This window comes from Dipodomys spectabilis, unplaced genomic scaffold, assembly GCF_019054845.1.
Source record: "Dipodomys spectabilis isolate Male_0828 unplaced genomic scaffold, ASM1905484v1 ptg000215l, whole genome shotgun sequence".
NCBI classification, from domain to species: domain Eukaryota; kingdom Metazoa; phylum Chordata; class Mammalia; order Rodentia; family Heteromyidae; genus Dipodomys; species Dipodomys spectabilis.
The window spans coordinates 9,060,534-9,084,401 of NW_024870892.1; the positions used below are offsets into that span (position 1 = coordinate 9,060,534).

Below are 23,868 nucleotides of genomic sequence, written 5' to 3' on the forward strand. Positions count from 1 at the left end.
GTAGGGGGAATGCTGCTCCCTTCTCACCCTGGGTACAAGCTGGAGCCATAGATGAAGTATTAGCAACAGAGAAAGCGTGAAGCCTGATGCATATAGTCCTCAGCCAGGCCCCATGCCTTCCTACCCATGGCCAACACTTGGGTAGGGCCACTTTCTACAGGCTCCAGGTCATTTGGAGGTGGAGGGTGTCTCAGATGGGAATAGGACTGGCAGAGAGGCCACCCAAATACCTCTTCCTTCTGTCTTAAGCCATGAGCTCTCCCAGCATCCTAGGATCCCCGTGAGCCCCCAGCTTTCCTTTCCTGGCTCCCTGCAGGAAGAGATTGGTGTGCATGCTGTCACCACCCCCAAAGATGAATGTGAGGGATCCAAGAGGGAGGAACCAGAAGATGAGGATGATGACGTGGAACATGACCAGGAGAGGGTGAGGCACCATGAGTGGTTGACTGGGTCATGGGGTGGGTCTGCAGTCACCCCAGAGGTTATGGGGAGACCCTAAGTGGATATGAAGTCATCCCTAAATCCTGTGGCCACATGAGTCATTCCCATATGGGAATAGGACAAATGCATCCTAAATTCTATAGACAAGTACAGCCCAGCCAGCTGCTGTCATTGGGGAGGGTGGTCACTGTTGTTACTGGTATTTTAGTGTTTACCTTTTTTTTTTTAATAATTGAAGTTTCATTAATAATTTTTAAACTTCAACCCTTTAAAGTGTATAATGTATTTAAAGTACAATCTTAGTTGCACAGGACCTATGAAGGTCCAGAACATTCTATCAGCCTAAGGAAGCTCTGTCCCATTGCAATTTTCTGGGTCCTTGTGACCTACAAATCCACTTCTGGTCTCTGAATTTTCCTATTCAGGACATTTGCTAGAGCCACATACTAGGGGGCCTTTCCAGTCTCGTTCTCTGGTTTAGAGATGTGTTTAAGTCCCTCTAAGTAGCATGCCTCACAGTCTCGTCCTATTCATGCCTATGTGATGCCCAGTTTTTCCCCATTACAGAAATCCTCCAGGCATAAGAAGAAGAAGCACAAGAAGGAGAAGGAGGAAAGATCCAAAGACAAGAAGAAGACCAAGAAGAAGCAGTCTGAGCGAGAGGAGGCGACAGCTGTGGAGCCAGTAGAGAACGGTGCAGCTGAGGAAGAGCCCATTCCAGTGAGGACACTTCTGCCACCCTCTTGCACTAGGGCTACTGCTCATGTGGCCCCTTGGGTCTTCGATTTGATTTGGGGAGAGTGCTGCAGAGTCTGGGAACTCATCCTCTTGCAGACCAATAGTGGGACCCTCAGGGATTGGTGAGGCAGACCTTATGTTGTGGTCTGGGAGCCTGGGAGCCCAGAGTATAGCACCTTGAGGGCCTGGTACCATGTAGTTCCACTTGTTCGTAGGGAGCATGTTATACCTGGGCACTGGGTATTGCCACATCCCTGAAGTCCTTATCACCCATACCTTACACATTTTTTCTTCTTCAGCCCATGTCCAGTTACTGCCTCCTTGCTGAGAACTCATACATTAAGATGGTGAGTGATGGGTATGTTCCTGCAGGGACAGGGCTATCTTTTGTTGAAGCAAAGGGCTGTAGGGAACGTTAAGGGGCTGCAGCAACTACAGGGGACATAAGAGGCTCCCACTATCAGCCCAGGCATATCATCACACATGCAGGGCCCTGTTCCCAGGGGAGGTATCCCTGGCAGAATCCAGACCCCAGATGTACTTCTGATTTTGTGACAGTACAGACAGCACAGCTGCCTGAGAGTCAGTAGTTTTTTGTTTTTGTTTTGTTTCCTTAACAACAAAAGACAGGAAAGCTGAGTGAGTGTGTCTGTATTGGTCTGTTACCTCACTATTTGGGAGACAGGCAGGAGGATCTTGAGTTTAGGCCACCTGGATTACATAATGAGGTTCTGTCACAATTTTTTTTTTTTTTTTTTTTTTTTGGTCTGTCATGGGGCTTGAACTCTGGGCCTCAGCTCTTCAGCTCAAGGCTAGCACTCTACCTCTTGAGCCACAGCACCACTTCTGGTTTTCTGAGTGGTTTATTGGAGATAAGAGTCTCATGGTCTTTTCTGCCATGGCTGACTTTGAACCGAGATCCTCAGATCTCTGCCTCCTGAGTAGCTAGGATTACAGGTGTGAACCACCGGAGCCCGGCCTGTCACAAAATTTTAATTAATGAAGGCTGTGAGTATAGCTAGAGTGCTTGCTTAGCTTGTGCAAGAACTTGGGTTCAAACCCTAGTATAGCTCCAAACTTAAAATGAGTTCAGGCTACACCCAGACTTCCATCCAGGATGGGATGGGCAAGGAGCCTTCACAGGTGTTGAATGCAGATCACTTTCTTTTTTTTTTTTTTTTTTTGGGGGGGGGGGGGGGGGGCGAGGTCTGGTCATGGGGCCTGAACTCTGGGCCTGGGCACTGTCCCTCAGCTCTTCAGCTCAAGGCTAGCACTCTACCACTTGAGCCACAGCGCCACTTCCGGCTTTTTTCTTTTTGCTTATGTGGTGCTGAGGAATCGAACCCAGGGCCTCATGCATGCAAGGCAAGCGCTCTACCACTGAGCCACCTTCCCAGCCCATGCAGATCACTTTCAATCAGCACAGGAGCAGTTGTCATGGTCCTGGTGGTGAATTCACACTTTGGCCTGTCACTGGGGTTCACACTCTCCCTTCACCCCACCCTTATCTCGTGCAGACGTATGACATCCAGGCTAGCCTGCAGAAGGACAGCCAGGTCACTGTGTCCATCATCCTGGAGAACCAGAGCAGCAGCTTCCTGAAGAACATGGAGCTTAATGTGCTGGACTCGCTCAACACCAAGATGGCCCGGCCAGAGGGCTCCTCTGTTCATGATGGTGTCCCAGTGCCTTTCCAGCTGCCCCCGGGTGAGCCAACCTGTCCCTTCTGTGGCTTATACTGAGCATGGTGAACTGAAGGAGGCCAGTAGTTTCTTCCCCACTCCACCCCCACCCCCCCAGTCTTGGGGCTTGAACTCGGGGCCTGGGCTGAGTTCTGTCCTTGAGCCTCTCAGATCTCAAGGCCTAGTGCTCTACTATTTGAACCATAGCACCACTTCTGGCTTTTTCTGAGGATTTTATTGAGAAGTAAGAGTCTCATGAACTTTCCTGCCGTGGCTGGCTTTGAACTATGATCTTCAGATCTTAGTCTCCTAGGATTACAGGTGTGAGCCACCAGTGCCCAGCTTGAGGCCAGTGGTTTCTGATAGCATCTAACTCCTGCTGCTTGCCCCCTTCATCCTTTGTCCATGTATAAGCAGATCCTGACTCTTGAGGGCCATTGGAGGCCACGGGCCCTGAGGTCCTTGAGTATCTGGAGCACTGTGACCCTTGGGCGGGTTATGATGGAGTCCCCAGGTTAGCATAACACTCGTAGGCTTTCCTTGTCTAGTGACAAAGGTTGTTACTTGTGGCATGGGGCCAGGACAGGTCTAGGCCAGATTTGAGGACATTGGTAGTTTTTTGCTCCTTTTATTTCTGCCCCATGTCCATGGTACTTCTCCGATTTCCAACCCAGAGGGACCCTAGAGCCACTGCTAGGGACAGACCCTAGGGGCCCCAGCTGAGCCCCACAGGATCTCAGGCCCACTATCTCTCATCCCCACCAGGCGTCTCAAACGAAGCCCAGTTTGTGTTCACCATTCAGAGCATCGTCATGGCCCAGAAGCTCAAGGGCACACTGTCCTTCATCGCTAAGGTATATGCTGTGAACCCTACTCTCAAGGGACTCCTGTTGGCATGTCCTCTACAGGCTGGCAGCACCCAGAGCCTCACCAGCTCTGTGTCTCCTTCGCCCTGTCCCAGTGGGTGTTGGGCATACCCAGGAGAAGAGAGCACCTGCCTGGGGAGCCCCTGGCTCTCCACTCAGCTGCTGCCTTCCCTCCGCGCAGGATGACAACGGAGCCACCCATGAGAAGCTGGACTTCAGGCTGCTCTTCAGCTGCAGCTCCTACCTGATCACCACACCGTGCTATAGGTGTGTGCAATCCCCTTGGTTAATCCAAGCAGTTTTTTTTTTTTGTTGGTCGTGAGGCTTGAACTCTGGGCTTGGGCGCAATCCCTGCACTTTTCAGTTCAAGGTGAGCGCTCTACCGCTTGAGCCATAGCGCCACTTCCAGTTTTCTAGTGGCTAATTGGAGATGAGTCTCACGGACTTTTCTGCCTGGGCTGGCTTTGAACCGTGAGCCTCAGATCTCAGCTTCTTCAGTAGGATTACAAGCGTGAGCCACCAGCGCCTGGCTAATCCAAGCAGTTCTTTGGCCCTCCAGTGTGGCAAGCACAAGGGCAGAGGCCCTGGGAATCTGCTGGGATTGTCTTCAGTGCCTGAAGACAGAGCTGAGACTTCAGACTGTACTTGTCTTCCCCCAATCCTGGAGGCTGGGGTTGCAGGGCTGATTCCTTCTGAGGCTGCCCATCTTGGCTCTTGATATGTGGCTCAGGTAGGCCTTAAGATCCCTACTTCAGCCTCTCCAATTCTGGGTCATGGTCACCACACCTATCTTGTGTGTCTCTGTCTCTTTTCTTTTCTTTTCTTTTTTTTGGTCAGTCATGGGTTTTGAACTCTGGGCCTTGGCACTGTCCCTGAGCTCCTCAGCTCAAGGTGAGCACTCTACCACTTGAACCACAGTACCACTTCTAGTTTTCTGTTGGTTAATTGGAGTCTCACGGACTTTCCTGCCTGGGCTGGCCTTGACTCGTGATCCTCAGATCTCAGCCTCCTGAGTAGCTAGGATTACAGGTGTGAGCCACTGGCACCCAGCTCGTGTCTTTTTTAAATACTTTTATTAGCATATATTTTTTATAAAGGTGAATCACTGTGTGTGTGTGTGTGTGTGTGTGTAACTGCTAGTACTCTAGTACTCTACCATAGATTAAGGAATACCTCTAATACCCACCCCCCACCCCCGTTAACTGGAGATGAGTCATGGATTTGTCTACTTTCACTTATTTTCTTTCTTTCTTTTTTTTTTTTTTTTTTTGGTCTGTCGGTTGTGGGGCTTGAACTCGTCTGAGCCTGGGTGCTGTCCCTCAGCTCTTCAGCTCAAGACTAGCACTTTATCATTTGAGCCATTGCGCCACTTCCGGTTTTCTGGTAGTTTATTGGAGATAAGAGTCTCATCCTACCCGGGCTGGCTTTGAACCTCCATCCTCAGATCTCTGCCTCCTGAGAAGCTAAGATTACAGGCCTGAGCCACCAGCACCCAGCCAGTGTGTTATTTTCATACATGTATATAATCATGTAATAATCAAATTCACTCCCATTATTACTCTTCATACTTCTTTTCTCCCACTTTGGTGTTTTTCTTTTTTTTTAGTCTTTACTGGTATTTTTACAAAGTAGTCTTTACTATGTGTATGCTATTTTACTATTTTCAGTATGTAAGAAAATATTACCCACATCACTTTTCCCTTTTCCCCCTTCTACTGGTGTCCTCCTAAAAAGTCTCTCTTTTACTTTTTTTTTGTTGTTGTTGTTCATGGGCCTTGAACTCTGGTCCTGAGCACTTTCCCTCAGCTCTTCAGCTCAAGGTGAGCACTCTACCACTTGAGCCACAGCAACACTTCTAGTTTTCTGGTGGTTTATTGGAGATAAGAATCTCATGGCCTTACGTGCCCAGGCTGGCTCTGAATCATCATCCTCAGATCTCAGCCACCTGAATAGCTAGGAATACAAGCATGAGCCACCAGTGTCCGGCTTCCCTTTTACTTTTATGTCATGGCTTTTTTTTTTTTTTTTTTTTTTCTTCGGTCCGGTTGTGGGGCCTAGGTGCTGTCACTCAGCTCTTCAGCTCAAGGCTATCACTCTACCACTTGAGCCACAGCGCCACTTCCGGCTTTTTTTTTTCTGCTTATGTGGTGCTGAGGAATCGAACTCGGGGCCTCATGCATGCAGGGCAAGCGCTCTACTACTGAGCCACCTTTCCAGCCCTTTTTTTGTTGTTTTTGTTTTGTTTTTTGCTTTTTGTCCATCATGGGGCTTGAACTCTGGGCCTGGGCAGTATCCCTCAGCTTTTCAGCTCAAGGTGAGTGCTCTACCACTTGAGCCATAGCACCACTACCAGTTTTTGAATGGTTAACTGGAGATAAGAGACTCACAGATGTTCCTTCCCGGGCCTTGAACCACAATCCTCATATCTTGGCCTCCTGAGTAGCTAGGATTATAGATGTGAGCCACTGGCGCCCGGCAATGCTACTGTTTTTAGGTACATGTGTGACTTTTTTTTTTTTTGCGGGGGGGGGGGGGGGGGGTGGTCCTGGGGCTTGAACTTTGGGCCTAGGTGCTGGCCCTGAGCTTCTTTTGCTCAAGGCTCTTGCTCTACCACTTGAGCCACAGCACCACTTCCAGCTTTTTTGAATAGTTTATTAGAGATAAAGAGTCTCACAGGACTGGCCTTGATCCACAGTCCTCAGATCTCAGTCTCCAGAGTAGCTAGGATTATAGTACCAGCACCTGGGTATGGGTGTGTCTTGATCTCATCTTGTTATTAAGACACTAGTCAGATTGGAATAGGCCCCACCCCGATGATGCACTTTTGCCCTAAATGCCCTATTTCCAGTCAAACCTTGAGTTATCAGTCTTTGGGTGCCAGCATTGAGCATATGGCTTTCTTTAGAAGAGGACGGAGCTCAACCAGAACAACTTCCTCACCCTGGAGATCTCCCAGGCCTCAAGTATAGCAAGGATGCCAGCCGTTATCTATATCTTGTATCTTGCTGGATAGAAGCCCCAGCACCCAGACTACACACCTGTCATCACCTTGCCTGTATCCTTCCCACAGTGATGCCTTTGCCAAGTTGCTAGAATCTGGGGACCTGTGTATGAACTCAATCAAAGTCGATGGCACTAGTATGTCTTTCCACAACCTTCTGGCAAAGATCTGTTTTCACCACCATTTTTCAGGTAAGGATACAACATGGCTGTTTCAGAGTTTGTAGCATTTACCCACGTTTTCCTCATGGGGCCTGGTCCCACCTGTACTGCAGACCCCACCCTGACCCAGAATAGCTCATGTGTGTTCAGTCCTGAACCTCAAGGACTTGACAGAATGCAGTGACTCCTGTCTCGGCCACCTACTGCTCTTGGTCCCTTGGAACTGTGGCTGAGGTACCTCCTGGGTGGGGCCTTGTGCATGCAGGCAGGTAGGTGGACCTCATCTGGTGCTCTGTTACAGTTGTGGAGCGAGTGGACTCCTGCGCCTCTATGTACAGCCGGTCCATCCAGGGCCACCATGTCTGCCTCCTGGTAAAGAAGGTGAGTATAGGACATGGCCACAACACCATGCCAGGGAGCTGTCAGGCTTTTCCCAGTCCAACTGACAGTGGAGAGAAATGTTTTACCCATATACCTCTCTGTCAAGGAGGCTCTTTCTTGAGAGGCCCCCTGCTTGAGAGTAGGGGCTTTGCTGAGTGCTGGAGGCTCATTCCTGTAATCCTAGCTACTCAGGAGGCTGACATTTGAGGATTGTATGTAGTTTCAAACCCACCAGGCAGAAAAGTCTATGCGACTCCAATTAACCGCCAAAAAGCCAAAGTTGAGGTGTGGCTTGAATGGCAGAGCACTATCCTTGAGTATAAAAGCTCAGGGACAGCACAGTTCAAGCCCCAGGATTGGCACAAAAAGAATATAAATTTCAGTACAAGGGGGGTGTAGCCCCATGGCAGAGTTCTCACCCAACATGCACAGGCCCTCTAATTCCTCCCACACAGAGAAGCAGTGTCTCCTCACAGCTTTCTCCTCTCAGGGTGAGAACTCAGTGTCGGTGGACGGGAAGTGCAGTGATGCAACTCTGCTCAGCAGCCTGCTGGAGGAGATGAAGGCCACACTAGCCCAGTGCTGAGTACTGCCTGGAGCCCAGCCTGTGGAGGACACCCGGTCAATGGACACCAGATCTGACGTCTTGCCTCTCTTTTGTGGTGTACTGTCCTCACATCCAAGCATTAATTTAACTCCACTGTCCACTGTGTGACTTTTGAGACCCTATGTTGCATTGATTTATTATCCTTTTTTGACTCTACGTCCCTTTGGCAAGAAGTCCTATCCCAGTCCCCAAACTACCAAGGGGCTCCCTGGTTCTGCTTGCCACCATATACTAGGGCCTGAGCTCCTTACAGTGTGGCCACAGGCCACTTACCAGGTGGTGGGACTTCCTGGGTCAGTGCTCAGTGGGCACCCCGATAAAGCCTGCCTCCAATAGGAAGGGTGGAGCTGACCTTCCTATGTCCTGTACCTAGGGAAGCCTGACAGCTGCTTTTGTCCCCAAACATCCTGACTGGCTCTGGGGAGATGAACAGCTAGCCACCACCATGCTTCACTCTGCCAAACTCGCAAGGAGAAAAGACCTGTTGCCACTGCCTGCTGTTTTCGTTGCTTGTGAGCTGACAGCAAGGCATTGAAGCCATAGGCTGGGCCATGGACAGAACCACTGATACCATGGACTGGCCTTTTTCTTGTTGGGACAGTATCTGGTCTCCTTGGGGGTGAGTGGTGGTGGCAGTGGCATGCAGTTTCATGACCATCTGCTTGTCACTACATACCACAAGGCTTATCCCGACATTATATCCACGGCTGTCTGGAGGGCCCTGGTAGAACTGGAAGCTCCATGTCTGGGTGGCTCATAGTGGAGGACACGTGTCCTGGATGCCCTTTAATTCCTGCTCAGTTGAATGAATGGGCTGCCCCTAGGCCAGGTCTCCTGGAAGGCGGCCTTCTGGGCAAAGCAGAGTGGAGACCCTAGGTGGCTCCTCTGCATAACCAGGCAGCCTGGTCACGTGCTGTACCTCCCTCAGGTGACAGTTCTCCATGACATTTTAACTGTCCTTTGATGAAACTGTCACTGTAGCATGTAGCGTAATCTATTACAGAATCCCGTGCCGTGATTCTAGAACTTTGAGATTGTATGATGTGTTACATAACAATTTATTTGCTATCGACATTCCCATATAAAAAAGACATATCACGCTGCTGTAATGATTTTTGTGTCAAGATGATCAATAAAATTGCAAAGCAGACATTCACGAGGTAACTGTCCTGCTAGTACCAGTGAGTACCCTCATCTGTTTGTGTCAGTCCCCCACTTGGCCCTACAGGCTCCTGGGGCTTAGGTGGTACATGGGTGAGCAAGCCCCTGACCTCCACCTGTACATATTACCATCCTCCCTGCCATGGGAAAGCCATTGCTGTGGGGCAGTGAGGCGAGGAATCTGGAGCTAAAAAGACCAGCAGGAGCGTGACTAGCCTTGCCTCTGTGTTAAGTAGCCACAGTTCTACTGGCCTTATGGCTAGTGTAGACAGGGGACAAAGTCATGCTCGGAGGAAAAGAATGTGTCAAGTCAAACTTGATACCCAGATGCTGCCATGGCTGACCGGGCTCAATGGGAGGGGTAGAGCACTGACCCCAGAGTGCCAGGGCTGCCCTACCCTATTGTGCACCAGTGCCTTTCTCAGACATGAAGCTGTCCCAAAAGATTACCCATCAGCCTTTTTCCATTCTCAATATCTAAGGCAGCCCTTGCTAAATGAGCACTGATGGTGTAGTTGGTGACCATCCACCTGGGGTAGGGTCCACTCACTACCATCACTACTATTCTCAACATCCCCATTATTGTTAGCCTTTTTGTTTTGTTTTAGTCTGTTAAGGGGCTTGAACTCCGGGCCTGTGTACCACAGCTCCACTTCTCTTTTTCTGGTGATTTACTTCGAGATAAGAGTCTCACAGATTTTCTTGCCTAGACTGGCTTTGAACCTCTGTCCTCAGATCTCAGCTCCCCTGAGTAGCTAGGATTATAAGCATGAGCCACCAGTACCCAGCCTGTTAACCCATTTTGTGTGGCTCTGACCTCCCAATATTGTGTCAAGGGTATCTACCCTGAAGGGAAGCCCACAGAGGTATTCTGTGTATTGCTCCCACACAGAGATAGCAATAAGCCCTTACCTTTCCTTCTTGTGTCAGCAAGCACCGAGCCCAGGCAGCTAGCTCTGCTCTTGGACTGCTAGGTGTATCATGTGACAGGATCCGTAGATCCTGGATCCCACTTAAATGACAAAAACTAAAATGCGCTAAAACTAGCCTGGCTTTCACGCAACAGTCATTGTGTCATTGAAAGAACCCACTTATTTCCTTCACCCCCCCCCCAAAAAAAAAACCACTTAGACATGCTCAGGTGTGTCATGATCCTGGAACCCTAAGTAGGGCTTACTGGGCTTCATCAAGTCCTATTTGTGGGTCAGAGGCCTGAGCCTACCTACTGCACTCAAGTGAGGATCTTCAAGCCTCCCAGTTTCTTTCTCCTGAACCAACAAAAGCTGTTCTTCAGTAGTGCATGAGTGGCTCATGCCTGTAATCCTAACTACTCTGGAAGCTGAGATTTGAGGATCACAGTTCAAAGCCAGCCTAGGCAGACACATCCATGAGAACAATTATTTAAAATTAACTGCCAGAAAGCTAGAAGTAGAGCTGTGACTCGAGATAGAATGCCCATCCTTGAATGAAAAAGCTAAGGGATAGTGCTCAAGGTCCTATGTTTAACCCTTAGTACTGACATGAGAAAGGGAAAAAAAAAAAAAAACAGTCTTCAATAAGAAATTAGGACGCTTTAATGGCCCCATCAAACTGTTCTTTGGCCCTGCTGGGGCCAATGCTATCAATACACAAACCCATCTCCCTCCCACAACCCACAACCCAGGCTGAGCTCCACAAGAATAGAGGGGGAAATTCAATATGGCAGCCAGCTTGTTCCCAGTCTGGGATAGCTGAGCTGAGTCCTGACCCCTGTTGTAGCCTGAGGCAGGTCCTTGTCAGTGCTGGGTCAGACATTCAGAGACATTTTCCAAAGTCAGGTTGGCCAATTGCTGGGGCTCCAGACAAGTGAAGCTTGGTGATGTCAGGCTGTGTGGGACAAAGTGCCCTCAATCCTTCCTTGCCTGCTGTTGCCTCCTTCCTTTATCTCTGCTGGGAGCCCTGTGCCTCCTTTCAGCCTGTTCCTGGGTCCCCAAAAGAGTCCCAGGAGGGTCCACCCACTGTCCCTGATACACATATGATGGGCCGTATTAAGACATAGGAATGCTTTGTGGAAAACTCACTGTGGGGTTTGGATTTCTAGTTTAGGACATTCCCACCTCCAGAGTCCACTGCTTCCCTCCAGCCTCCCTCTAGCCTCCCCTTCAGGAATACTCACAAGGCTGGGGTGGTTCTGCACATCCCAGGTGAAGCGATGAGGAAGACCACGTGAGTGTGGCTATACAGCAGAGGTCCAGCACATCCAGGCACAGAGTCCTGCTTATGGTGTCTACCCATCCAGCACCCCCATGGACCCAGAGGACCCCAGAGCACTCAGTTCTTCCCTCTTCCCTCCCCGTTCTTCCCTTGCAGAGGGCCCAGCCTTACCTCACACTGGTATTCTGGCTGAAAGATAGGATAGGGCTCCAGTTAAACCTTATTTTCTATTCTGAGGCTGCAGCTATATCCATGGCCCTTAGGTATCACTTCTGGGGCTCTGCCACCAGACTATGGGGACCCTTCAGCTAGGATGATCTGTCTCCCTCCTCCAGCTGAGCTCAAGAAACTCTCAAGGGAGTTGAGAACTGAGTGGTCCCAGCCCCCTCCTTTATAGGCTCAGATGGGTGACATTCTGCCTCCTGGTGGCCCCTGTGTAGGTCCTGGGAGCCACCCTCTGCATATCACCCCCAAAGGTACTCACATACCCACACTGCCTCTGAAAAACTGATGTTGCATTCGAGGAGAGGGACTTACTTGTGCCAATTATTTCTGCAATGAAAATGAGTTTGGAGTTAGGGAGTCCTATAGTAACTTTGATCAATGTCCCCCTCCTTGAGCCTAGGCCTGTGGGCAACCAAAACCCATCAACTCACAAGTAACTCAGAAGACCCTTTACAGCTGATTCCCACTGTGCTGATGACCTGTGGGGGACATAGGACTTGGAGGTAGGGTACTCCCCCAGCCCCAGGCCCCACCCTACCCAGGAGGTGATAAACCTGGGACCCCACAGATAGTAGGGTCCTCCATAGGTGGGGCTAACAGCTGAGCCCTACTCGCAGTTGTAGCCAAAGCAGACGACATGTGAGTCTGTGCAATTGGTGCAGGAGATGGTCTGATATTGGAAGATGCCTGTAATACAGGAGAGTTGGCCAAGAGCTCCCCCTCGGCCTTCCAACTTGGACGCCCTGTTGCTGGGCCCCTCAGCCTGGACCCACTTACCACAATGACGCTGACAATCGATGCGGCCTGTGGGGGCAAAGAATAGCTCAGTGCCTGTCCTTGTGCCACCTGGGGCAGAGTCATATACGGGTTTCATGTGTGTCCGTAGCCCAGAAGAAAGGGGCCATTGAAAGGCCCCCAGAGTAAGATAGGGGGGAAAAAAAACACCTCAAGGGAGGATGATTTCAGTGCTCTTATTAGCACATTTGAGGGACTAATTTTAAAAGGTGCTGGTGACTCATGCTTGTAATTCTAGCTACTCAGGATCGCAGTTTGAAGCCAGCCAAGGCAGGAAAGTCTGTGAGACTATTATCTCCAATAAACTACTTGGAAATAGCCGGAATTGGCTGTGGCTCAAGTGGTAAGAGTGCTACCCTTGAGCACAAAGACGCTCAGGGACAGCGACCAGGTCCTGAGTTCAAGCCCAGGATTGGCAAAAAAAAAAAAAAAATTGCTGGGGGGTGACATTTACCCTGGTGACCATATGATGAAAAAGATCCCACCTGGGAAGCTGCCTCCGTCTCACTTTTCCCTGGGTGACTGGGACTCCCAAGTCCTCATCCCCAAAAGTCCTCAGTTCTGGAGGAATTCGCGTCCCTGGGCATCATCACCCCTTCCCCGAGCCTTCCTGTGCTCACTTTCGATGATGGCATTCTGGATGAGGTGCACTTGGTCCCGGAAAATGGCTCGCAGCTCATTGGGAAAATACCCTAATGTGAGAGGCAGAGCGAGGAGGTCAGGCTTAGGAGGTGGTCAATGTGGGTGGGACTTGCCTCGATTTCCCCACTCCTTACCTGGGAAGTACATTTTCCCCTGGTACAGCTGGTCCATCCTCAGGTACACGGCTTGGGCTACTTGGTCCAGCTTCTCCCGGGCTGCGAAGGGGGTTTTCGGGGGCAGGTAAGCGGGCCTGGGGCGGGGTTCTCGAGGTATGTGGGTGGGACCGACCCCGGGGAAGGGTTCTGCACTTACTGATCTCCGCTGGGATGGCCAAGTGTAGTTCCTTCATCGTGTCCTGACTCCACTCGGTGAGCAGCGCCCCAGACACGGGGATGTCACCCACCCACCAAGACTTGAGGTTCACGTGGTGGCGGTAGAAGGAGAACTTCTCCGAGAAGTTGCCGTTGCAGTGCAGGCAGCCTTGGGCCAGCGCTGTGGCCATCCCCAGGCACAACAGCAGGGCCATGGCCCGCCGCTGCCCACCAACCAACGGCGCCGCCAGGGCCACGCCCTCCAGCCGCGCACCAACCAACGGCGTCATCAGTACCCTCCTCTCCACATACCCAACCAACGGCGCGCGCTCGGGCCGTAACTTCACTCCCACCCCCGGGCTCAGGCCCCGCCTCCAGACAAGGCCCCGCCCCCGGTCTCCACTGGGAAGTGACTACCCAGTTCCGCCTCCAGAACCTCGGCCACTTAGATGTCAGTCATAGACCAGGCTCCGTCCTCGACTTGACCTCGCCTCCCCTTTACAGAGCCTAGCTCCAGGGCCATCAACACGCTACATCTCCTCTTCCTGGGCCGGCCTCTGCTTGAGGATCCGCCACACGCTTACAACTACGATATAAACTCCGCCCACAAGTCTCGGCCAATGGCGGCAGAGGCCAGTTCTAGTTGCTAGACGACGAGGAGCGCGACCTAGCGCTTTGTCAGAATCCACGCTTCCATCCGGGGCACCCCGGACCTTTGACGAAGTGTTTCTCCATCCGGGCCTGGGCAGGGGGGGGGGGGGGGGGGAGTCCTGTATAGGAAGTAGGTCCGGCCCACGGGTGCGGCAGGGGCGGGGCTTTCGACTTGTCCTTCCGCAGGCGTGTCCCTCCGCAGGGCGACGGCCAAGGAGGGTGACGGGAAACTGGCAAGGCGGGAACCGGGAGTGCTAGGATCACGGCGGTGGCTGTGAGGCGGTCAGGTGAGTCCCCAGGAGGATGGAGGTGGCGACGTGCCTAAGTCGGGAGCGCTAGCCTGTCAGGGAGGGGCCGGAGCGGGCGGCAGGACGGCTGGGTCGGGTGAAGTGGCGACGAAGCTGAGGAGGGCGCTGAGTCAAACTGAACTGTGCCTTTGGGACCAGTGCCTCAGCCCTCCCTCCCCGGCTGTCTGGCCCAGCCCCGCAGGATGTGCCAGAAATTTCTTCCAGGAATTCCAAGCTTCCCCCAAACCCATAGAGAGGTAGGGCGGTGCGCAGAACTGGTGCTTGTTGGTTGCTCCGGGTTACAGAGCAACTGAGCAGGTGGCCGGGTGGGTGAGGAGGTGTGGGGAGATGTCCGCATCACTACTTCCAGGACTTTAAAGCCCTTCCCTGTCGGGTGCTAGTGGCTCAACGCTGGTAATCCTCAGGGAGGCTGCGATCTGAGGATCGCGGTTCAAAGCCAGTGCCCACAGACAGATTCCAGAGGCTCTTTGGCCAGTTAACCGCCCAAAAGCCGGAAGTGCAGTATTAGCATTAGCCTTGCGCAAAATGCTAAGGGACAGCGCCCTGCCCGAGTTCAAGCCCCAGGACACACACACACACACACTCACTCTCACCCTATTTTTCTCTCTCTCTCACACACACACACACACACACACCCCTACCTTCCTTGTGCTGAACTGCTAGGCTTGGATTTGTTTTAAAGGACCACTTTTCTTGTGCTGCGGATGGAATCAAGGGCTTTTTTGCGTAGTGAGCAAGCGCTTTTACAAACACTGGGCCACACGAAGCCCAAAGAACCATATTTCTTGTTTTTTTTGTTGTTGTTGTTGTTTTGTTTTTAAGTCCTTGAAGTCCCTGCACTGGTCTCTCCTATAATCGTTGCTACTCAAGAAGCTGAGATCTGAGGATCATGGTTCAAAGCCAGCCTGGACAGAAAGTCTTTGAAACTTTTCGGTTGTGGGGCCTGAACTCTGGGCCTGGGCGCTGTCCCTCAGCTCTAGGCTAGCGCTCTACCACTTGAGCCACAGCGCCACTTCGAGCTTTTTTTTCTTTTTGCTTATGTGGTGCTGAGGAATCGAACCCAGGGTATCATGCATGCAAGGCAAGCGCACTACCACTGAGCCACCTTCCCAGCCCAGTTCCTGAAACTTTTATCTCCAATAAACTACCAAAGAGCTGGAAATGGAGCTGTGGCTCAAGTGGTACAATGCCAGCATTATGCAAAAGTAGCTGTTTACCTCCCAGGACTGACCAAAAAAAAAAAAAGCCTTTAAACTAGGAGGCCTGGAGGAGATTGGAAAATGGAGTTACAAAGCAGAAAATAGATTTTCAGAGAGAGACAGTATTAATGTGAGGGATAAAATTTCTGTTCTTTATCAATGCTATTTTCTCTTTTCTTTTTCCATGTGTTTCTTTCCTTGAACTGAGGCTTGAATTCAGTGTTCTTGCTTAGCTTTTTCCCCTTAAGGCTGGTGTTCTTAACACGTGAGCCATACCTCTAACTTCCTTCTTTTTTCTGGTTAAGTGGAGATAAGTATCTGGTTTTTCTTCTCTGGAAGGCTTAGAACCTAGATCCTCAGATCTCAGACTCCTAAGTAGCTAGGATTGTTCCCCACATTTTTATATTGATATAACTGTCATAAAAATAAACTACCCACCCAGGCACTGGTGGTGCATGCCTGTAATCCTAGCTACTCAGGAGGCTGAGATCTGAGGATCACAGTTCAAAGTCAGTTCCGGCAGGAAAGTCCATGAGATTCTTATCTCCAATAAACCACCAGAAAACCAGAAGTGGTGCTGTGGCTCAAGTGGTAGAGCACTTGCCTTGAGCTGAAGAGCTGAGGGACAGCACCCAGGCCCAGAGTTCAAGCTCCACACCAACAAAAATAATAAATAAATAAACTATCCAGATTCAAAGCTCAAGATTGATAAATTGTGAGGCACAGTTCACATGTGCTTTTGCGTATTTCCCAGCCCACATTTCTATTATTATCTTCTAGTGAGACCTCTTTCCTATTATTTCATAAATTTGCAGAGGCTTTCAGTCGAATTTTCAGGCCTCTCCTAGTTTTAGCTCTCTGTCTTTAAAGACAGTCATGTGGATAGGCACCTTGGCTCGTGCCTGTAATCCTATCTACTCAGCTTGGGCTGGAAAGTCCATGGGACTATTATCTCCAATTAACCACAAAAAAGCCGGAAGTAGAGCTGTGATTCAAGTCATAGAACACCATCACTGAGTGGAAAAAGCTAAGGGACAGAGGCTCAGGCACTGAGTTCAATCCCTTCTACTGGCACACATGCATCCTCATACACACAGACTTGTACACACAGTCATGTTACCTTGCTCTAGGTTTTCTTTATTTTTTTGTTTTGTTTTGTTTAACAATACCCAGGTTTGAACTAAGGGCTTCACCCTTGTTAGTTTAGTCTTGCTGGATATTTGGACTGAACTTCCATTGACTGAACCTCAATCCTCCAATTCTCAGGCTCCTAGATTATAGGTATGGTCCACCTATAATGTCAGCAGTGCTCTAGGTTTTGACAGTGACCTCAGACTCATGTTATTTTACTGGGAGAAGGAAGGGGATCGTGTGTGTGTGTGTGTGTGTGTGTGTGTGTGTGTGTGTGTGTGTGTGTGACTTTAAAGGCCAGTGTGTGTGTGTGTGTGTGTGTGTGTGTGTGTGTGTGTGTGTGTGTGACTTTAAAGGCCAGATCATAGGTGAAGCCTGAAGCTTAGTTGTTGGATCATTTGGTTGTTTTAGAAGTATATAGGAAAGCCGGGCGCTGGTGGCTCACACCTGTAATCCTAGCTAATCAGGAGGCTGAGATCTGAGGACCTCGGTTCAAAATCAGCCCAAGCAGGAAAGTCCATGAGACTCTTATCTCCAATAGACAACTAGGAAACCAGAAGTGGCGCTGTAGCTCAAATGGTAGAGCGCAGTAACAGCACTCAAGCCCAGCGTTCAAGCCCCACGATCGACAAAAAAAAAAAAAAGAAAAGGTATATAGGAGGCTCACTATCTGGTAATTCTAAGGAGGCTGAAACCTGGAAGATCCATTCTTGAAGGTTTGAAGCCTCAGGCAGAAAAGTCTATGAAACTGTCTTCCAATTAACCAGCCGAATGTGAGAGTGGCTCAAATGGAAGAGTGCTTTTCATATCCAAGCAATTTAAGAGCATGTGGTCCTGAGATAAGTCCCAGTACTAGCACTTGCACACATGCACACACATATAGATTTGAAAAAGTGACAGCTGGCTATAGCAGGCCGCATCTCAGAGGCACTCTGAAGTGAAGTGTCTGAGCACTTCTAGAAGCCAGGTTCTTTTTTTTTTTTTTGGCCAGTTCTGGGGCTTGAACTCAAGGCCTGGACACTGTTCCTGAGCTTCTTTTGCTCAAGGCTAGCACTCTACCACTTAAGCCACAGCACTACATCCAGTATGTGGTACTGAGGACTTGAACCCAGGGCTTCATGCATGCTAGGCAAGCACTCTACCACTAAGCCACATTCCCAGTCCGAGATCTAATTATTTTATCTGTTCTTTTCCTTTTTTTTTTGGATGTGGCTGCTAGGAAATTTGGAACTACGTGTTTCTGGAGCTTTCCATAGCATTTATTCTTCAGCAAGTTTGTTTTGAATCTCTTCTTTCATGAAGTTTGTCATTTTCTACTTTTGTTTACTCTTGTGATGAGGTTAGGGACTCATACATACTAGGCAAGTGCCCTACCATTCAGCTAATAATAATCTCCATCCCTTTTATTATTATTATTATTTTGTGCCAGTATTGGCGCTTAAACTCAAAACCTCATCTCTCCCTTACCTTTTTCTGATCAATGCTGGTACTTCTGAGCCACATTTCTACTTCTGCTTTTTTTTGGGGGGGGGAAAGGGGGGTCCAGTCGTGGGGCCTGAACTCTGGGCCTGGGCCTGGGCGCTGTCCCTCAGCTCTTCAGCTCAAGGCTAACACTCTACCACTTGAGCCACAGCGCCACTTCCGGCTTTTTTTTTTCTGCTTATGTGGTGCTAAGGAATCGAACCCAAGGGCCTCATGCACACAAAGCAAGCACTCTACCACTGAACCACCGTCCCAGCCCCTACTTCTGCTTTTTGATGATTAATTGAAGATGAGAATCTTTTGGGGCTGGGGATGTGTCTTTTTTTTGGGGGGTCCGGTCGTGGGGCCTGAACTCTGGACTTGGCCACTGTCCCTCAGCTCTTCAGCTCAAGGCTAGCGCTCTACCACTTGAGCCACAGTGCCACTTCCAGCTTTTTTCTTTTTGCTTATGTGGTGCTGAGGAATCGAACCCAGGGCCTCATGCATGCAAGGCAAGCGCTCTACCACTGAGCCACCTTCCCAGCCCCTCGGAATGTGTCTTAATGATAGAGTGCATGCCTAGTATGTATGAAGCCCTGGGTTCTATTCCTCAGTATCACGTAAACAGAAAAAGCCAGAAGTGGTGCTGTTGCTCAAGTGGTAGAGTTCTAGCTTTGAGCAAAAGAAGCTGAGGGACAGTGCCCAGGCCCTGAGTTCAAGCCCCCCAGGACTGGCAAAAAAAAAATCTTTTGGAATTCTCTGCCTAGACTGACTTTGAACCTGGGTCATCAGAACTCAGCCTTCCTAGTAACTAAGATTACAGTCATGAACAACAGCACCCAGCATGTTTATTATTACAGTTTTTGTTGCGGGGGGAGGAGGGAGCAGATAGGATCCTGGGGCTTGAACTTAGGGCTTGGGTGCTGTCCCTTAGCTTTTTGCTCAAAGGTCTACCACCTGAGCCACAACTCTGCTTTCTGCTTTTTGATGGTGGTTAATTGGAGATAGTCTCACAGACTTTCCTGCCTTGGCTAATTTTGAAACTTTATCCTCAGAGCTAGAATTACAGGCATGAGCCAGCAGCACCTGCCATGTTTATTATTTTTATTATTATTATTATTTTTTTTTTGTCAGTCATGGGGCTTGAACTCTGGGCCTGGGCACTGTCCCTGAGCTCTTCAGCTAGCGCTCTACCACTTGAGCCACTGCACTGCTTCTGGTTTTCTGGTGATTTATTGGAGATAAGAGTCTCACGGATTTTCCTGCCCAGGCTGGCTTTGAACTGCAATCCTCAGATGTCAGTCTCTTGAGTAGCTAGGATTATAGGCATGAGCCACTAGCACCCAGCTGTTTATTATTTTTTAAAGAGGAAAGGTCTTATCATGGTGCTCAGGCTGGTCCAGAGCTCCTGGTCAATAATGATCTTCCTCCTTCAGTTTCCTCAGTGGGTATAATCACAAGTGTACACTACATCCCATAGCATAATGGAGCTTATCTTTAGAGTTGCTTTATTTAGCTTAATATCATAATTGAATTCACAACACAAAGTTGCCACATACCCTGTGCAGGCACCTACAGGTGCATGCCCCACCTCCCCTAGCATAATATGGTGGTACCTTTGTCAGTCACTGTTGAGCCACTATCCTGTCACCCAAGTCCATAGGTGACATTAGGGCTCACTGTGGGTGTTGGGTATTGTTCAGGTTTGGACAATAGACAATCACATGCATCCACCATGGTACTGTCAGTACGAGGGTGCTCCTCCTCTTCATCCTCCTGGCACAGACTGGCCTTTTGTTTTTTGTTTTTGTTTTTGCCAGTCGTGGGGCCTGAACTCTGGGCCTAGGCTCAGTCCCTCAGCTCTTCAGCTCAAGGCAAGCACTCGGTAGAGTCAAAGCACCACTTCTGGCTTTTTCTGCTTATGAGGTGGTGAGGAATCGAACCCAGGGCCTCATGCATGCAAGGCAAGCACTCTACCACTGAGCCACTTTGCCAGCCCATCCACTGGCCTTTGTCATCCCTATGCTTTGGCCTTTTCTAGAATGCCATGTAGTTGGAGCCACAGGATGCCACTTGTTTACACTGGCCCCTTTCTTGAATGACAGGCATCAGGACTCCAGCATTTCCCATAACTCAGAATCTTTCCACCTGGGCCTTGCTGTGGAAAGGGGCCAGTTTTGTTTGTTGTTTATTTATTTTTGTGCCAGTGCTGGGGCTTGAACTCAGGCCTTGGGTACTGTCCCTTAGCTTTCTCTACTCAAGGCTGGTGCTCTACCATTTGATCCACACCTTCAGTTCTGGATTTTTGTTGGTTAATTGGAGTTAATAGTCTCACAGTCTTTTCTGCCCATATTGGCTTCAACCCATCATCCTCAGATCACAGCCCCCTGAGTAGCTAGGATAATGGGTGTGAGCCACTGTCTCCCAGTTAAAAGGGGTCATTCTAATATCTTCCAGCTCTTGCCAGGCCTGCCATGGTGGCCTCACAGAGTAAGGGGCTTTGTAACTGTTTCACACTAAATTCTAATCTTCCCTCTCTCCTTCACAGACACCATCAAGGTTGTTTTTTGGTTTAGTTTTTATGTTTTGATTTTGAGAAAGGGTCTTGCTAGGTAGCCCAGAAGATCCCCAATTCTGCTTCTAATTCACAGGTCCTGGGATTATGGATATCACCATCATGTCTTCTTGCAAATTGTGGTGCGTTTTGATTTGGTTTGATTTAGTTAATTATTTATTTATTTTTGGTTGGTTGTGGGCCTGAACTCTGGGCCTGGGCGCTGGTCCCTGAGCTCTTTAGCACTCTACCACTTGAGCCACAGCACCACTTCCGGCTTTCTCTGCTTATGTGGTGCTGAGGAATCAAACCCAGGGCCTCATGCATGCAAGGCAAGCACTCTACCACTGAGCCACCTTCCCAGCCCCTAGTTTAGTTTAGTTGTTTTTTTTTTTAATGTGGTACTGAGAATAGAATTCAAGGGACTGATATTTTCATCTCTAGGAGATTTTTCAAAGTACCATTTCATTTCCTGGACTTGTTGTACCTCTCATATTTTCATCAAGTGTGTTGTATAAAACCCGCATAGGCCCCAGGTTCTCTGAAAAGCTTGACATTTCTCACATTTCAGGGGCCAGTGGTCTAGGAAGCACCTTAGTGTAAAATTCCCTCACCAGCCAGAATGAGCTGTACTGTGGGAAGTTTTAGGATATTCCCTGCTAGTGGGCGTGGCTTCTGTTTTCCTGGAATTCTGATTCAGATGCTTTAACCCAAAAAGGCAAAGCCCACTTCAGAAATCAGCTTCTGGGCTGGGAATGTGGCTTAGTGGTAGAGTGCTTGCCTATCATGCATGAAGCCCTGGGTTTGATTCCTTAGAACCACATAAACAGAAAAGACCAGAAGTGGCACTCTGGCTCAAGTGGTAGAGTGCTAACCTTGAGTAAAAGAAGCTCAACGACAGTGCCCACGCCCTGAGTTCAAGCCCCAGAACTGGCCAAAAAAAAAAAATCAATTACCTTAATCTCTTTTTGGTTTTTAGATTTTGTCTTACTTTTATTAGTTATTTATTTTGTGCCAGTCCTTGAGACTTGAACTAGGAACTGTCCCCGAGCATTTTTACTCAGGGATAGTGTTCTATCATTTGAGCTACAACTCTACCTGTCTCTTTTTGTAGTTAAATGGAGATAAGAGTCTCATGGACTTTCCTGTCGGGCCTGGTTTTGAATAGTGATCCTCAGATCTCAGCTTCCTGAGTAACTAGGATTACAGACAGGAGCCACCAGCCGTGGCTGATCATTTTATCATTTTTAAATTGTTTTTATTGTTATTATAAAGGTGATATACAAAGGGGTTTCAGTTACATAAGTCAGATAAAAAAGACATTTCTTTTTGGACAATGTCACCCCTTCCCTTGCTCTCTCCCTGTCCTCACCCACAAGTTGTCATTCTCAGCATAATGTCTAGTGAATACCACTGCTTCATTTGTTTACCTTTTGTCCCTCTATTTGTGTCCCTCCACCCCTTATCCTTCCAAGACAGATAAACCAGACAAAAAGAAAACATAAACAACAAAGTTAAAAAAAAGCTCTTGTCTCCGTTTCCTGGTGTTCATTTCAATGATTTTTTTTTTTTTTTTTTTTTGTCATGACACCTGAACTCTGGGCCTGGGCACTGTCCCTCAGCTCTTCAGCTCAAGGCTAGCACTCTACCACTTGAGCCCAGTACCACTTCCAGCTTTCTCTGCTTATGTGCTGCTAAGGAATCGATCCCAGGGCCTCATGCATGCAAGGCAAGCACTCTACCACTGAGCCACCTTCCCAGCCCCTCATTTCAATAAATACTATCTTATATGATCAGAGGAACATAGCGTTTGTCTTACTTTTAAACAGAGTCTTGCTTTATAGTCTAGGCTGACCCCAGAACTGACGATCATCCTCTGCCTCCACCTTCTCATGGTTGGGTTTATGGGCTCATCATGTCTAGCTAATCTTAACTTGGGAGCAGAGCTCCCTGTATGTTACATAGTATGTGTTTTTCTTGTCCCATTTTATGTGCTATTAAGAGCTATCCTGTCTCATGGGGGCGCTAACAGAGCTTCCCCTCTGCATTGTGCACACTGGGGTTGGATTGTTCTCTAGGAGAGCATCCTGAGCAATGTCGTTGGCCTTCATCCAACTCGATGCCAGGTGTTCCTCAGTCGTTATAGTCACACAAATCCCCACACATGGCCCATGGTCCCAGGGGGTAATGGGAGGAATGGCCACTGCTCCCATGTTGGGGGGAGGGCAACACTCCCTGGGCTACCTGGTAGGGCTGGAAGAAGGAAATGGGTGTGAAAAGCTCAAAGCAGGACTCTCATATCTTTCTGTGGCAATGAAAGGCTTATTTGCCTCCCTCCCCCCCCCACCCCCCCTCAAAAAAATATGAGTCAGGCTGCCAGCTCTGTCTGGCTATGTTTCTGGTTTTAGAATTGTCCAGGTAACTGGTTGCACCCAGGGCTGAGTCCTCCAGGGACCTAAGCTAGGCTGAGCACAGATGGGTCATGTATCAGGAACCCGCAGAAGCTTTCTGGGAAGTCCCTTGTACAGCAAAAGAGGAACTGGAAAGCTACTGATCCGATGTAGAGGCACGGGGCCTTATCTGGAGACATGTGTGGCTGTCACAAATGGGGAGCCCCTAGCATGGAGTGGGTGGAGGGCAGAAATACTACTCAGCACTGTGTAGGGCCCAGGACACCCCCACAGAGAATCGGCAGACCTAGTATCCATGGTACCCAGAGGAACCATGGTCTAGTAGAAAATGCACTGGATTTGGAAACTTTTTTTTTTTTTTTTTGTCAGTCGTGGGACTTGAACTCTGGGCTTGGGCGCTGTCCCTCAGCTCTTCAGCTCAAGGTGAGCACTCTCCTGCTTGAGCCACACTCACACTTCCAGTTTTTCTAATGGTTTATTGGAGATAAGAGTCTCTGGGACTTTCCTGCCCTAAGTAGCTTTGAACTGTGATCCTCAGATCTCAGCCTCCTGAGTAGCTGGGATTACAGGCGAGAGCCACCAGGCCAAGCTGGATTTGGAATCTTAAGGATTAAGGTTCTAGCGCCACCTCAGACCCTTATCTATTTGCACTCAAGAAAGCAGTGACTTCAGCTTCCTAATCTGCAGAATGCTAGTTCTCTGCCTACCAGAAGTGCTAAATGTCATGGAGATCTTCCCAGTATGCATTATTATTGGCAGCTCTCAAAATGAGAGTTAAAAGGCCGGCATGGTGGCTCATGCTTGTAATCCTAGCTACTCAGGAGGCTGAGATCTGAGGATCACAGTTCAAAGTCAACCCGGGCAGGAAAGGCTGAGAGACTCTTATCTCCAATAAACCAGAAAACCAGAACTGGCACTGTGGCTCAAGTGGTAGAGCACTATCCTTGAG

General features: G+C 49.2%; 3 protein-coding genes across 11 annotated transcripts in view; 2 read left to right on the top strand and 1 right to left on the bottom strand.

Annotated features, from left to right (window-relative positions):
* Positions 1–9,027, top strand: part of Ap3d1 (adaptor related protein complex 3 subunit delta 1) — a 55,908-nt gene extending 46,881 nt beyond the window's left edge. The window contains exons 24-32 of one of the 2 annotated variants that reach the window (XM_042697040.1): positions 293–424; positions 1,009–1,161; positions 1,479–1,526; positions 2,697–2,886; positions 3,627–3,715; positions 3,909–3,994; positions 6,798–6,919; positions 7,191–7,270; positions 7,761–9,027. In XM_042697040.1, coding sequence (XP_042552974.1) covers positions 293–424; positions 1,009–1,161; positions 1,479–1,526; positions 2,697–2,886; positions 3,627–3,715; positions 3,909–3,994; positions 6,798–6,919; positions 7,191–7,270; positions 7,761–7,856 — 996 coding nt within the window. In that variant the 3' untranslated portion in view covers positions 7,857–9,027. The remainder of the gene's footprint in view (positions 1–292; positions 425–1,008; positions 1,162–1,478; positions 1,527–2,696; positions 2,887–3,626; positions 3,716–3,908; positions 3,995–6,797; positions 6,920–7,190; positions 7,271–7,760) is intronic. The other variant, XM_042697041.1, reaches the window with a different exon arrangement.
* A 1,562-nt stretch (positions 9,028–10,589) lies between these two features.
* On the bottom strand, positions 10,590–13,895 carry Izumo4 (IZUMO family member 4). 8 transcript variants are annotated; one of them, XM_042697206.1, is made up of 10 exons: positions 13,206–13,895; positions 13,028–13,108; positions 12,872–12,943; positions 12,234–12,260; positions 12,068–12,143; positions 11,888–11,935; positions 11,769–11,783; positions 11,403–11,420; positions 11,194–11,208; positions 10,590–10,904 (listed from the first exon to the last, which is right to left on the bottom strand). In XM_042697206.1, the coding sequence occupies exons 1-10, from the start codon at positions 13,492–13,494 to the stop codon at positions 10,814–10,816; spliced, it is 732 nt and encodes a 243-aa protein (XP_042553140.1). In that variant the 5' UTR covers positions 13,495–13,895; the 3' UTR covers positions 10,590–10,813. The 8 variants fall into 8 exon arrangements, with proteins under 8 accessions (XP_042553140.1, XP_042553141.1, XP_042553142.1 ...); XM_042697212.1 differs by having other exon boundaries at positions 10,827–10,904; positions 11,403–11,416; XM_042697207.1 differs by lacking the exons at positions 11,888–11,935; positions 12,068–12,143 and having other exon boundaries at positions 11,720–11,783.
* Positions 13,896–14,021: 126 nt separating this feature from the next.
* Mob3a (MOB kinase activator 3A) overlaps positions 14,022–23,868 on the top strand; it is a 30,501-nt gene continuing 20,654 nt past the window's right edge. Inside the window, exon 1 of the mRNA XM_042697216.1 lies at positions 14,022–14,142. The gene's annotated coding sequence lies outside the window, so the exon portion shown is untranslated. The remainder of the gene's footprint in view (positions 14,143–23,868) is intronic.